Source organism: Eretmochelys imbricata, chromosome 12, assembly GCF_965152235.1.
Source record: "Eretmochelys imbricata isolate rEreImb1 chromosome 12, rEreImb1.hap1, whole genome shotgun sequence".
NCBI classification, from domain to species: Eukaryota; Metazoa; Chordata; order Testudines; family Cheloniidae; genus Eretmochelys; species Eretmochelys imbricata.
Window position 1 is genome coordinate 5,785,875 of NC_135583.1, and position 15,453 is coordinate 5,801,327.

At 55.3% G+C, this 15,453-nt stretch overlaps 1 protein-coding gene across 2 annotated transcripts in view; it reads right to left on the bottom strand.

Annotated features, from left to right (window-relative positions):
- Positions 1-8,225: 8,225 nt before the first annotated feature.
- The window catches only part of FHOD1 (formin homology 2 domain containing 1), a 63,394-nt gene continuing 56,166 nt past the window's right edge, over positions 8,226-15,453 (bottom strand). For both annotated transcript variants that reach the window (XM_077831123.1, XM_077831124.1), the window contains 8 exons: positions 15,062-15,244; positions 14,429-14,548; positions 13,196-13,357; positions 12,790-12,980; positions 12,181-12,373; positions 11,930-12,092; positions 9,774-9,950; positions 8,226-9,261 (listed from right to left, as the gene is read on the bottom strand). In XM_077831123.1, the coding sequence (XP_077687249.1) occupies positions 9,179-9,261; positions 9,774-9,950; positions 11,930-12,092; positions 12,181-12,373; positions 12,790-12,980; positions 13,196-13,357; positions 14,429-14,548; positions 15,062-15,244 (1,272 nt within the window). In that variant the 3' untranslated portion in view covers positions 8,226-9,178. The remainder of the gene's footprint in view (positions 9,262-9,773; positions 9,951-11,929; positions 12,093-12,180; positions 12,374-12,789; positions 12,981-13,195; positions 13,358-14,428; positions 14,549-15,061; positions 15,245-15,453) is intronic.

The window sequence follows — 15,453 nt, forward strand, 5'->3', positions numbered from 1 at the left end:
GACTGAGGTCTCCAGTTCTATCTGGATCACCCTGATATTGGACATTGGATGGCAACCTAAGGACTAATTCTGAATGGACTCTTGCAACTCCAAAGCTCACCATCTTGACTATGAAACTGACCTAAGGACTCTATTCATAGCTGTATGTATAATGATCTGTTAACCAATACTCTATTTTCTTTTCAAAATAAATTTTAGTTTAGTTAATAAGAATGGGCTGTAAGCGTGTATTTAGGTAAGAGCTTGAGATATTCTTTAACCTGGTGGGTCATGTGTCCGATCCTTTGGGATTGGTAGAACTTTTCATATGATTAACAAGATTTTCGGTAATCCTCATCATATTTGACTAGGGTCTCTGGGTGGAAGCCCAGGGCTGGGTTGCTTTAAGGTACTGTGTTTCTGGCTTCTGGGTAAGGAGTAAGGGATTGAAGAAGCTATTCTGTAGCTGGCTTAGTGAATCTAAGTATTAGAAATAACCACCAGCTTTGGGGATTTTCTGCCCCATTCTTTGCGGTTTGCCCTGATCAAGCAATCTCAGTGTGGCCCCTTGGGGACCCCGGACACACTGTGTTGGTCAGTGGATCACTAACTGAGGCCTTCATGGGTGCATTGAGCCACAGGTGACCTGCTCAAGTAAAGCTGGAGCTCAGGTAAGAGTCCCCTGTCCTGTTCCATTCACCAACAGCTCCCCAGATGGAGTCCAGGCCCAGTCAGGAACGACTGGAAGCTGTTCCTGTCTGAAGGCTGTTTGGCCCCCTGATTCATAGATATTAAGGTCAGAAGGGACCATTATGATCATCTAGTCCGACCTCCTGCACAATGCAGGCCACAGAATCTCACCCACCCACTCCTGATCAATGAGGCGGTCAACTTTGTCTGGTTCCTAGCTGGAGCCATCACCTTGGCATTACGGAGCCCCTTGTTGGCCACTCAGCAGAGAACAGTCCATGGAAACAGACTCATCCTCTCTCCTTTAGAGGTGGGGATGTCTTCAGGCCCCAGGGGCCCTGCAGCTGCTTTGCAGAAGCTGTTCTGTGGCCAGAGGGTATCAGCGTCCAACCCTTTCACACCGGCACATTCTACCCACACGGGATTCACTCAGAGAATGCTGGGAGCCTTGAGCATCTTGAAATCTGCTTGAGTACTTCCACTCTCGTGCTTTGGGAGTTCCCAGCATGGGGTACATTCAGGACAGGCAGGTCAAGATGTCCAGGGCTCTCTCCAGCTCTACATGGGCCTACCACTCTTTCTGTTTCATACTCACTTAAGCTGTATCTAATTTGATCCCTCTCACCGTAGCCACATACCTTACTGACTCAGGCTGACCTGTGCAGTAGGATGAGGCAGGCACCAGTTCTGCAGGACTTCTAGAGCATGGTGCAAAAGTTTGCACAGTGTTTTTCCTTTGAACATACTGATAGCAAGATGCCATCAGCAGTGTCTGTAGCTCCATTGAGTCCCTCATGTGGCTCAGGAGTCTTGCTCTGGAATTCATCTTGCACTGACATGAGGCAAAAACAGGCAAAGAAAATCTCTGTTCACATAGCCTAAATCGGGGTAGTCAATTATTTTTTTGTCAAGGTCCAAATTTCTTGGTCAAGGTATAGTCAAGGTCCAGACTCCAGAGAAAATAATACAATAATAAGAATACTAATAATAATAATAAAAAGATTTCACAGTCTGTTCAAAAGCATCTGGTGGTCCCGATTTGGCCCATAGGCCGCCTATTGACTACCCTGCCTTAGATGCTCTGGTGATAGGTAAAGATGGTTGGAAAATGGAACTCCCGTTCCACAGAAAGCCCGATATTTCTAAAATAAATAAATAAATAAATTATGAATTGCGAACTGGAACAGAAAGCCAACATTTCAAAATCTTCTGGGGAACGGAAATGTCAAAAACTATTGAATCAGGACCACTGAAACATTTCATTTCAATAGTGTCAAACCTTACCATATGAAATATTCAGTACAATATTGTGACGCTGGCAGGCCAGGTGCCAGCTCACGCCAAGATCCCCAGGTCTCAACTGGACACGAACAGATACATAGCTGGAATCTGGCTCACTTGTAGATTAATACTAATATGGTAGATATTAGAATTATAAGAAAGTTTGGAGTGTCTGGGCTCTACTAAATGCTTGTAAGTTGCTGCCTGCACTGATCTTACTTGCAATATCTGTATTCCACATTGTAATGTAGTACCTGGGCAGTTGTACTGTGACCGCACATGGATCGCCATACAGGAGAAGGACGTTAGAATCACAGGACTGGAAGGGACCTTGAGAGGTCATCTAGTCCAGTCCCCTGCACTCCTGGCAGGACGTACGTTAGTGGGAAGAGCTGTTCTACAGAAATTGTTAGGCCCCCTCTGAAAGAGGAGACCCTTTGATACCAGACAGGCTGTGGTTGGATCATACAACTGGACACTCCCCACTTCTGGATTGATGAATCGTCAGCTAAAGGACTAAAGACTCATTGTTCTGCTCTTCTCCATGTGAAAATGAGTTATGCAAGTTAACTCCTCCTATCAGCTGAGCTTGCAGCTCAGAGCACATGGCCGGAGAACCCCAGACCAAAGGAACTAGGTATCTCTGTGCTGCTTGTACTCTGGGGGCTGGGGGGGGGAGGGGAGGTGTTCCTAGGCATAAGCAAGAGATCCCCAGCTGCTTAGCCTGGGTTAGCCCTAAGGGACAAATAGAGCTTGCTGATGACAGAAACGTATATTACCTTTTGAAACCTAAGACTAACTCATTTGTATGCTTATGCTGGCTTGCTTTAACCTTGTAAATAACTCTCTAATGTCCTTTTCCTGTTCAATAAATCTTCATATAGTTTACTAAATGATGGCTAGACAACAGAGTAAAAAGTGGTCAGAGGCAAAAAGGCATCCTTTAAAAATTGGAAGTCAACTCCTACTGAGGAAAATAGAAAGAAGCAAACTCCAGCAAGTCAAGTATAACTAGACAGGCCAAAAAAGAATTTGAAGAGCAACTAGCAAAAGACACAAAACCGAACAGCAATAAATAAATAAATAAGTACATAAAGAAAAATGGTTAAGTACATCACAGAAGCAGGAAATCTGCCAGCCAAGCAGTGGGTGACGGAGGCATTAAAGGAGCACTCAGAGAGGACAAGGCTGTTGCAGAGAAGCTACATGAGCTCTTTGCATTGGTCTTCAGTGCAGAGGATGAGAGGGAAAATCCCACACAATTTATTCTTTTTAGGTGACAAACCTGAGGAACTGACCCAGATTGAGGTGTCAATAGAGATTTTTGGAACAAACTGATAAATTAAACAGTATTATGTCACCTGGACCAGATGGGATTCACCCAAGAGTTCTGAAGGAACTCAAATGTGAAATTGCAGAATTACTACCTGTGGTATGTGACCTGTCACTTAAATCAGTTTCTGTGACAGATGCCTGGAGAACAGCAAATGTGATGCCAATGTTTTTAAAAGACATCAGAGGTGATCCTGGCAATTACAGGCCAACTTCAGGACCAGGCAAACTGGTGGAAACTATAGTAAAGAACAGAATTATCAGACACACAGATTAATATGATTTGTTGAGAAAGTGTAAACACAGCATTTGTAAAGGGAAATCATGTCTCACCAATATATTAGAATTCTTTGAGAGCATCAACAAGCATGTGGACAAGAATGATCCAGAGGATATAGTGAACTTGGACTTTCAGAAAGCCTTTGGCAAGGTCCATCACCAATAGCCATTAAGCAAATTAAGCAGTCATGGTACAAGATGGGTCAGTAACTGGTTAAAAGGTAGGAAACAAAGGGTAGGAATAAATGGTCAGTTTTCAGAATGGAGAGAGGTAAATAGTGGTGTTTCCCAGGGATCTGTACTGGGACCAGTCCTATTCAACATCTTCATACATGATCTGGGGAAAAGGGTAAACTGTGAGTTGGCAAAGTTTGCAGAAGATACAAAATTACTCGATAGTTAAGTCCAAAGCAGACTGCAAAGAGTTACAAAGGGATCTCACAAAACTGGGTGAGTGAGCAACAAAATGGCAGATGAAACTCAAGTTTGATAAGTGCAAATTAATGCACATTGGAAAACATAATCCCAACTATACATATGAAATGATGGGGGTCTAAATTAGCTGTTACCACTCACGAAAGATCTTGGAGTCATTGTGGATAGTTCCCTGAAAACATCCACACAATGTGTAGTGGCAGTCAAAAAAGCTAATGGATTGTTAGGAACCATTAAGAAAGGGATAGATAGTAAGACAAAAAATATCAGAATACCACTATATAAATCCATGGTACGCCCACAGCTTGAATACTGTGTGCAGTTCTGTTTGCCCCATCTCAAAAACGGTATGTCAGACATGGAAAAGGTGGAGAGAAGGGCAACAAAAGATTAACGGTATGGAACAGCTTCTGTATGAGAAGAGATTAAGACTGGAACTTTTCAGCTTGGAAAAGAGATGACTAAGAGGGGATATGATAGAGGGCTATAAAATGACTGGTGTGCAGAAAGTGAATAAGAAAGTGTTATTTACTCCTTCTCATAACACACGAACCAGGGGTCAGCCAGTAAAATTAACAGGCAGCAGGATTAAAAACAAACAAAAGGAAGTATTTCTTCACACAACACACAGTCAACCTGTGGAACTTGTTGCCAGAGGATGTTGTGAAGGCCAAAACTATAACTGGATGGAAAAAAGACCATAAGTTCCTGGAGGATAGGTCCAGCAATGGCCATTAGCCAAGATGGTCAGGAGTGCAACCCTGTGCTCTGGTGTCCCTAAGCCTCTGACTGCCAGAAGCTAGGTCTGGATGACAGGGGATGGATCACTCAGTGATTGTTCTGTTCTGTTCATTCCCTTGGAAGCACCTGGCATTGGCCCCTGTCAGAAGACAGGACACTGAGCTAGCTGGACCATTGGGCTGACCCTGCATGGCTGTTCTTGTAACATCCCCATGAGATTGAGGCTGCGTGAGGCTCCCCTTCTTCTCCCAGAGAGACTGGGAAAGCAGCATAGGATCCCGTTCTACACTCATGTGCAGTCGCAGGCCCCTGCTGTGTTAATGTCTATGAAATACATGGTCCCAGAGAGTCAAAGGTGGTAACCCGGCCCTGTTTGGGGCTTGGCACACAGAGACCTCAGCCTGCTTAGTCCCACAGCAAACACACCATTGACAATCCTCTTAACCTTTTATTAAAAGATACAGAAGAGAAGGAAAAATTCAAGCATTTGCAATGTCAGGCTTTCCTTGTAACAACAGGCCTCGTTCCCTTTCCTGTTAGCTGGAGAGGGTCTTTAGAAAGTATTGGCGGGTAGCCGTGTTCGTCTGTATCCACAAAAACAACAAGGAGTCCGATGGCACTTTAAAGACTAACAGATCTATTTGTGCATAAGCTTTCATGGGTAAAAAACCCACTTCTTCAGGTGCATTTGAAGATGCATCTGAAGAAGTGGGTTTTTTACCCACGAAAGCTTATGCACAAATAAATCTATTAGTCTTTAAAGTGCCATCGGACTCCTTGTTGTTCTTCAGAAAGAACCCCCCCACACTCACACCCAGTGGTGTTAAAGATGGTAATTACTTACCGTTTGGGGGAAAGAGAAGGCGTCATGTGGCTTCCCAGTGCCCAAAGAACAGGGATGGGCTCAGGCAACATGCTGCAATGGCACCAAGCTGTGCCAGGGAACACAGACTAGATACTGGAGGAAAGTGTCATCGCAACAAGGATGAGTGGGACAGAGAGCAACTCCCCAGCAGGCACCACAGAGACTCCAAGGAGGGAGACGCTATGTGGAGCGAGGGATCTGGCTGGACATAGGTGTGCTAAGCTGCCACAAGCCTTGCTTTATGGCATTGTTAAATGCTGGGTATCTGTAGAGAGCCCAGCCCTATCCCTGAGCTGGCCTTTTTCTCCTGCCTCTCATGGTAATGGTGCAGCTTAAGAGCCTTCCAGATCACACACCTTCTCAGGACCCTAGTAACCTAAGTCACTTTTGAAAATGGGATTCAGGCTCGTAAGTCGTTTAGCCGCTTTTGAAAATTCTCCCTGCCACAGATTTTTCACTGATACTTTTAGCTTCCCTTTTCAATTGTCTGCATTTCTTACCTGCTGATATGTACTCCACGGTATCAGCTTCCCCATTTTCCCATTTGTTATATGTATATTTTTATTGCTTCTTTCACCTCTCCTCTTCACTAGGACTTTTTTTAAATTAATGAAAAAGCCTTCTTTTGTGATTGCAGAACAGTGAGTGTTTGTTGTGTTTTTGCATCTAATAAAGCATTCTTAAACCATTCCCAATTACCATTCATATTTGCATGTTTAATTATTTCCTCCCCTTCAGTTTTGCTCATGGTTGTTTTCACTTTGGGGAAGTTGGCCCTTTTGAAGCATCAAGTATCTATATTCCTGGACTTGACTATATTGTTTGCACCTAGTAAATGAAATTGTCACGATCGCTTATACCTACACAACCATCAAAGTTAGTTCTATGATCAATTCAGTCGTATCTATCAGAAAGAGGAATGACCCCAATTCTTGTGTCAGAAAACAGTCTATAATTTTTAGAATCTTTCAAGGATATCTTACTAGTGGCAGCATGAAAGCTCCAGCATGCCTCCCCCCCGGACAATGAAATCGCCCCCCAATAACACGGTCTTTCTTTCTACACATTGGGGCGGATGTTTAAGCAGCTGCTCATTCTGCTCCCTTGTCCGACTGGTCTCTGTAACAGACGCCACCCAGTATCCTGCCTTGTGACACATCATTAAAACATTGACCCAGTTAATAGTCCTGCCCCTCTGAACTGAACGGTCAGTCACTAGCGCAGGGGACAGGATCTGTCATGTCCAGGCCAGGCCCCTTCTGCTCACTCTGTCCTTCCTGACCAGGGTGTATCCAGTGACTGTAACATCCCCGTCACGTGACTCCTCCCACCAGGGGCAGGGGTCAAAATCATAGCCAATTTCTTTTCACAACTGAGCCTAATTCCTTGTTTATTACCTGGCTTCCAGCATGGAAGCGTGCCTCCATTGTACATCCCTCCTACTTTACTGTATGCAGTGTTTTTACTCCCAGGACATGACCCACTAGGCCACCCAGCCAAACCCCTTTACTTTTCTCCCGCAGACAACGGCCACCTCCGTGATGTCTGAGCAGGGATGGAGCTGAGATGCCTTATAGCTGAGGCGTAGCACTGTGGGCCTCACTTGTGAGCATTAAAGAGCCTGTGGACACGTTCCTGAGAATTAGGTCACTGTCCTGGCGCTGCTAGTTAAGTTCCATGTCCACGAGCGCCCTCTTCTGTTTCCTATGACTGAACGCTCGGCCTGCTCCGTATGGCAGTGGGAATTTTCTGAAATATTTTTATAAATTCTGTGTGTGCCTCAGTTTCTCTCTGTATTTTGCAGTGCTACCCACTGGGTGCCTCCTGCCCAAGTGACCAACTGAGGCACTCAGGTAAAAACTGAAAGGGTCTCCCCACCTTGGGCTTCAGTGCACAGCTGGTCACCAGTGGGAGAAGGGTCAGGAAGGATCCCCGGCCCGCCTCAGCGGCACAGCCTGGCCCAGACAGGTGCATTGGAGGGCCCTACCTCTTCACCAGACTTCATCCCCCCATGGTTTCCAGCTGGGCTGTGCGCGTAACCTTGTGGTCTGGCTGCTGGAGGGCTGCACACTCCCCCCCAGCTGGCCGGGGGGAACGGGAAGAGCACCTGGCCTTGCTGGGATAACGACTGCACTTCCCGAGCATCACCGGGCCCCGGGACCAGCAGACAGCGAGGCAGGGACAGACCTTCTCTCTGGGGCCTGACAGAACCATTCAAATGAGCCCAGGAGTCAGGCTATGAGCCTGCCACCCAGAACCTACCTCCAGCCCCTCTGCCGCGCCAGGCCGGGCTCTGCAGGGAACAGGGGCAGCCTGGAGGAGGCTTTTCCTGGGGGCGGGGGACAGTACCACACGCTGCACACCCCGCTGGCTTGGAGCAGGCACCGCTGGAGCACATCCCCCCTCGCCCTGGCCTTCCCCACGCCCTTCGTCGCAGCACCTGCCCTCCCCGGACCACACCACAGCACCCACGCCAACGAGCCCAGGGGCCGAAACACAGGGGCGGGAGGAGGAGCTCCCTGCACACGGTGGGCCGCTGGCCTTGGACACAGCTGGGAGGGGCAGGGAAGAGGAGAGCTGGGCTCCTGCCCGGCCGGACTGAAAAGAGACCGTGGAGCAAAAGTGAACAGCAGGCGTCTTTATTCAGTCCAGTTGGCACCGTCCCCAGCCACTGCACTGGGCCCTTCACAACCCACGTGCTGCTGGAGGGCGACTAGAGCACACACGCGACCCGACTCACTGTAACGGGTGCGACTCCCCCAGGAGACGGGGGCTTCCATGAACTGCTCAGCGAGTGCACACGCAGACCCCGCCCAGAGCCGCCTCCCATCACCAGCGCCCGGGAAGGGCCGGGAGCCCTGGGAGGACGCAGGGGTCAACCACCAGGGAAATGCTACTCACTTCCTAGCGGGACCCTGGGAAGTCTCGGAGAAGCCCGGGAACCCAGCGACCTGAGGGGGAAAGGCAGGAGGGGCAGGAGGCAAACCCAAGGAGATGGGGTGGCACCCAGGAGCGGCTGGCCGGGAGCTGGGAGTGGTTGCGATGGCAGTGCCATGCAGCGCATCCATGCCCGAGCCCCTGCTGCAGCCGGCGCGTCTCTTTGCAGGGCCCAGCCGAACTAACCCACAGCACGAGTCCCACTCGCCAGCTCCCCGCAGAGGGCTCCAATGCCAGCCTCCCCAGAGCAAATCTGCTCAGCGCACGGCCCCACGGCAGGAAAACAGGACGGACAGACGGCGGGGGGCCCATGGGGCAGGGTGCGGGGGACAGGACGCAGGGAGACCCATGGTGGGGGTGGGGAGAAGCAATAGCCACTGTAGTGGGAGTGCCCATCCCGTGGCACCAGCAGGCGAGGCTTCAGAGGGGCTCCAGCGGTGCCAGGCGAGCTGGGCTGCAGCCCCAGGGCAGGGGCTCGGGGCTCCCCAAGCACTGGCCCTGCCCGGCAAGTGCCTTCCTCCAGGCCACAGAGCGCTGTCCTGGGCCGGCCGGGCTCCCGCTCAGGGCGCGCACAGCCCCGCTCGCTCTGGGAGTGGGACATCGCGGGCTCTAGGCAGGCTCCGCTGGCCACGGCAACCGTCACACTTCCAAGCCGGGAGCTTGCGCCAGGCCCAGGGCCTGCACCAAGTCGTCGCTCAGGCCGCTCTTCAGAGTCCGCCTCACTGGGGGAAAAGGCAAGAATTAGGGCCCTGCTGCCGACATCACAGGACATCCCTGCTCTGAACAGCAACAGGGGGAGGCTCCATCAAGCCAGCCCAAACTGCGACATGGCCACATGCTCAGCCCAGCCGCCAGGGGCCCCCGCCTGCTCTGTGGGCTCTGGGCCAGCCACACCGTGCTCTGCAGGAATGGGACAGCCTCCAGCCTGCACAGCCCCACAGCACCAGCCAGCTGGGGCCAATGGTGGGAGCCCTGGGGTCTGCCCCCTGCACGCTCCCCCGCACGGGCTGGCAGCAGCACCGGGACAGTGCCCACACCAGGCCCTGCACAGCTCCTGGCTCTGCCTCCCACAGGCTTTGCATGTGAAGACTGTTGGCCCAGCGGGTCAGACCAGACACCATGACGCCAGTTTCCCAGCAGTCGCCCTGGCTGGCAGAGCTTCTCCTGCCCAGCAGTGCCATGGCACAGCTCGGCCCTGGCCCCGTGGCAGGCTCGGCCTGGGGATGGCACTTACGGGACTTCCGGCTGACACGTGACCTCTTGCGCTCCTTGGCGGCGCCCGACCGCGGGCCGGTGCTGTGCGTGACAGACTGCACAAGGCGATCCATGATTTCGTCCGAGACATCGGCCACGGAGCCAGAGCTGTCCTCCTGGGGCACGGAGCCACTGGAGGGGCTTGACCGGCCCATGCCTGCCCAGGGAGAACAGGAACATCAGCCAGGGAATTGGAGCAGCTGGTGTGGGGCAGCCAATCCCCCTGCCAAGCTCAGCCTTCTCCCAGCCAAACCCTCTGCTACAGCCAGAGCATCTGCCCATGGCCACTTGGCTGCTTCCCTTCCCGCAGCTGCCAGCTCCCACCCCCCACACCCCCCAACTACCAAACCCATCAGCTAACCCCGCAGCAACCACCTCCTCCCTTCACTGTCGAATTCTTGTCATCCCCAAGAGTCACAGAATCATAGAATATCAGGGCTGGAAGGGACCTCAGAGGGTCATCTAGTCCAACCCCCTGCTCAAAGCAGGACCAATCCCCAATTTTTGCCCCAGATCCCTAAATGGTCCCCTCAAGGATTGAACTCACAACTCTGGGTTTAGCAGGCCAATGCTCAAACCACTGAGCTATTCCTCCCCCCAACAGCTTCTCCTCTGCACCCCATCAACCCGTCCCCGCACTGGCTCCCCACCTGTTTATCCCTCCCACACCCCATGCTCCCACCAAATGCCCAGGTGCCCTGCAGCTGGGGACTGGACCGCGTGGTGTCCCCGACTTCAGGCCAGTGCTCTGGGGCCCATAGGGTGTGGGGCCGTACCTGGCTGGGGAGCATCCTGCACCCCACCTCTCCCAAAGTGAGCCCCGCTGCAGGCAGAGGGAGCTGGCCCAGCAGTAATCGAGCTCCATCTCCCCGATCCCAAGGGGCCCCACAAATGGGGCAGCCCAGCAGCGCTGAGCGGGGCAGCGAGCCAGCAGTCAGCCAGGGCCCCAGAGAGGAAGGACCGGCCGGGCCCCCAGCATCCTGTCCTCTAGAAGCTGTGTGGAGGGTGCAGGATGGCAGGACCCCCAGGGGCACGTCTTCCATTGAAAGGGGGTGTTTCGGCAGTTCGTGTCACAGGGCCTTTCGTTCCTGTAGGGTCCCTGGCTGCTCACAGACCAGCACCAAGGCACTGGGGCATGGGCAGGAGTGAGCCTGAGGCCCCACAAATACAGCAAGGCCCGGGAGCAGCTGCAGAACAGACCACGCTGAGCAGAGAGCCAGCGGAATGGGGTGGGATCCGTGCCCACAGCCCAGTGCGCTGGGGGAGCCGGGTCCTGTTCTGTACAGTGCGGGGCCCTGGCACGCTCCCAGATGTGTGGGGTGGGATCTGCACCCACAGCCCAGTGTGCTGGAGGAGCCGGGCTCTGTACAGTGTGGGGCCCTGGCACACTCCCAGCTGCGTGGGGTGGGATCTGCGCCCACAGCCCAGTACCCTGAGGGAGCTGGGCTCTGCTCTGTACAGTGCGGGGCCCTGGCACGCTCCCAGATGTGGGGTGGGATCTGCGCCCACAGCCCAGTGTGCTGGAGGAGCCGGGCTCTGTACAGTGCGGGGCCCTGGCACGCTCCCAGCTGCGTGGGGTGGGATCTGCGCCCACAGCCCAGTGCCCTGAGGGAGCCGGGCTCTGTACAGTGCGGGGCCCTGGCACGCTCCCAGCTGCGTGGGGTGGGATCCGCACCCACAGCCCAGTGCCCTGGGGGAGCTGGGCTCTGCTCTGTACAGTGCGGGGCCCTGGCATGCTCCCAGCTGCGTGGGGTGGGATCCGCGCCCACAGCCCAGTGCCCTGAGGGAGCCGGGCTCTGTACAATGCGGGGCCCTGGCACGCTCCCAGCTGCGTGGGGTGGGATCCGCGCCCACAGCCCAGTGCCCTGAGGGAGCCGGGCTCTGTACAGTGCGGGGCCCTGGCACGCTCCCAGCTGCGTGGGGTGGGATCCGCGCCCACAGCCCAGTGCCCTGAGGGAGCCGGGCTCTGCTCTGTACAGTGCGGGGCCCTGGCACGCTCCCAGCTGAGCCGCTGCCTGGGGCCTGCACAGAGAGCCACAGAGATGCAGTCAGGGTCATGCCAGCGGCTGCCCGGCGCGCCCTTCGGCACCGCCACGGGGCAGGTGCAGAGTCACCGGGCTGGCCGCACACCCCTACCTCGGCTGGCCCTGCTGCGCCGGCTGTGGGGCTCCGCAGCCGAGCTCAACACGCTCTTCATGGTCTCGTGGCCTGAATCCACCTGCTGCTCCGGGCTGGCAGACCCGATGGCTGGAGAGGGGCTTGCCTCAGGGCTGTTGGCCATGCCAGAGAATCGCTCCATCTGCGGAGAGAGGAGACGGCCAGCATGAGGGGAGGGGGAGGCATCGGGCTCAGCAGCCCCGCCCTGGTCCTCCAGGGCAGCCCCGTACCTCCGTGATCATCCGGCCCCGGGTCTTGTTCCTCTCGCGGTGCGCGGCCCGTTTGCGCTGCTGCTGCAGGACGCGCTCTCGGCAGGTGCGGTACTCCAGGGCGAACTCCCGCAGGAGCCGGCAGAACCCCGTTGCCTTTGTGTCCCGTGCGGCCGCAGGCGGGTAGCCCAGGAACAGCAGGAAGGAGCGGAACCTGCCGAGAGACGGAGCAGCTGGGGGCGAGGGGAGGACATGGGGGCTCACGACCCAGCCCCGATCCCTCCTGCACCTGGAGCCGCCTCAGGCCGCCCTGACAACCACTGCCAGAAGGGAGGGGGAGTCTTAGAACCAGCCCGGATTCCCCCACCCCTCCCCCTCCTGCTCTGCCAGCCCCCCCCTCCACTTCCGCTTCCCTGCCCCCCCCAGGGAACTCTCAACTCCACTGGGAATAAGGAACATTTCCCCTCCACCCAGTCAAATGCTCCCTGCTCCCCCCAGCCTTCTTCCCTGTCACCCCTGTTCACCCCTTCCCCCCTGCCAAATTCTGCTCCGCCCACCCCCATTGGACCCCTGCCCTGCCAGGGCAGCCTGACAAGGACCAGGGGGTCTGCGCCCAGCAGGCAGACCGACCTGTGGAGTACGCGTCTGTGCACCACCTTCAGAATGTGGATCTTCCGGGAGCTGTCCTTCAGGAAGTCCGTCAGCTTGCTCTTCAGGCCCGGTTTGGTCTCGTGCTTGGCGATGGCCTTCAGGCTGTCCCATGATGCTTTGCACCGTCGCTCCAGCTGCTTCAGGCTTTCTGCCAGCTCATCAAAGTCAACCTGAGGAAGGAGTGAAGATGCACCCGTGGCCGTGCTGCGCTCGGGATCCCCTCGCTGCCCTGCGTCCCCACATGACCCCCATGTCCGTCCGTCCCCCCCGGAGCCTGCAGAAGCCACGCAGCCTCGCCAGACACAGGTGTCGCTCCCTGGGTCGGCAGGGCTGGGGGCAGTGGCGGGGGAGCTGGAATATCTGCTGGTTCCGACAAGCGTCTGACCTTGGCTGAGCGGGTGATGGCTGCGATCTCCGAGTAGAGGTCGCTGGTTTGGGGGAACCTCTCCACCACCGTGTGGCACAGGTGGTGCAGCAGGGACTGCCGGTGCACGGTGTCCTTCACCTCCGAGACCTTCTCCAGGTAACTCAGCTCGAAGCCCCGGCTCTGAAACCCAAACGCAGGCTCAGCCAGAGCCAAAGGAGCCCGGGTCACCTCTCCCTGCTGCTTCCTGGAGTCCACTGCCCTCTCCCAGCAGCTGATGCTGCCCCAGGCCTCTCCCGCTGGGCTCCCACTTGCTGCGCTGCTAGCTCCGGCTGAGTTTCACAGCTGCAGTCCCAGGCCCGTGGCCTTCCCCGTCAGGGGTGATGCACAAGCACTGTGTCTACACCATTTGCTCCTCTGGAGGCTGAAGCTATTTGATCTGATTAACCCCACCCCACGTCCTTCCAGACATTCTCTGTACCCCCTTCCTCCCAGCTCGGCTATGGCCCAGCATCCCAGCTGGACCACCCACAGCTTGGCACTGCTGCCTTGCACACAGTCTACTCCCACTTTGTTTTCCCTGGACACCAGCGTGTAGTCCAGCGGGTACAGTGCTGACTGGGAGCACAGCCGCCGACCTGCTGCGTGGCTATCCCCTCTCTGCCTCGGTTTCCCCTCCCACGCCTTGTCTGTTTAGCCCATGAGCTCTTGGAGGCAGGGTTTGCCTCTCACAATGTGTTCGTACAGCGCCTGGCACAATCCCAGATGGGCCCTAGCACCATCATTCCACAGATAACCATTCCCCTTAGTAGTTTCTTCCAGTCCGACTGAGCGGACTCCATCCTCCGATCTGCTCTCCCTTACACCTCCCTGCATGGATTTTCACTTGACAAGATCTTGGTGTGTTCTGCAGCAAAGCAACAGACCAGCCCCCCGCACTGAGCCCCATCAGCCCACCGGGCGCGACCCTGCAGGCCCCCCTGCTGCCATGCACCGGCCCCCTCAGCAGCCAGCCCCCCCCAGCATTTCCCACCTAGCTTGGCACCTTAGCCCCGGGTGCTAAGTTCCTTGCTGCACGCATTGCCTTACGCACAGCTGCAGGTCTGGGCACACAGCTGCGCTGGCAGCCCGGGAACTCCCATCAGCTGGGGACTCTGTGTCTCTTTCTAAGCCCCGGCTGGCAGCCACCTCGTCCCGCAGGAGCTCTGCGCTGGCAGCTGCAGGAGATCCCAGGCCCCTCCCTCTACCCCTCACCTGGGACCCGTTGAGGACGTTCCCCATGGCCAGCAGAGTAGCCAGGATACACCTGAAGGTCTGGTTTTTGGCCAGCTGTTCCATCCCCAATTTCAGGTCAAACAGAGGCTCCGCGATCTCCTGAACAGGGAAAGGTGCAGCTGCTGTGACTGGTAAATCACCAATGCCCAGCTCCAGCCCGCGTACATCCCACCTCACGGCAGCACTCACCACTCTGTTGGGGAGCCAGGGACTAGCCACGGCCAACCCGGGTTCCGCTCCGCCCTGGGACAGAGGGCAGCGCCGCATGGGCTCACTGGCCTTGGATTCAGCATGAAAGACGCGGAACTCACCCGAGCCAGGGGAATCCCCACACCTGGAAAGCCAGGGTGCCGGCCCCTGCAGGGCAGGACCGGGCCCTTGGCCTACAGCTGCTGAGCGTGGCTGTACCATGCCCTTATCCAAACCAGGCAGGCACTGAAGTGCCACAGGATACATGTATGCGGCCGAGGTCCCCAGGCACGGCAGGGGGGTGCAGAGATCCAGTGGGAATGCCCAGGGGAATCTGCATTACCAAACCCAAAGGTCAGGGATGTTCACGGTCCAACCGGTTTGCCAGGGAAACGGTCAGTGGGCTGGGGTTTGCCCCATTACCTGCTCCATGCTCTCATAGTCCAGCTTGAAGGCCCACAGCTGGAGCCGAGCCGTGAGCTCGCTAATGGAGGAGAGGGTGAGCAGGAACTGCTCGGCTGAGCCCAGGGGGACATCAGGATTGGTGAGCTGCGCCTCCTGGATCTTCTGCTTCTCTTCGTCAGTGGGAACCATGCTCAGGATTTTCTGTAAGACACAAGGAGCCGCACATCCGAGGCAGCAGGTCAGGACTAGCTGCCCAAACAGAGAGCAGTACCAGTAGTTCTGTGTCAAGCTGGTCTCAGTGGTAGCCTTAAAGGGTCACACATCATGGTTCATTGGACTAGCTATGCCCACCTGGGAGAGTACTGACACCTCCCCACCCCACACCAGGACGAGCATCAACAGGGCATGGG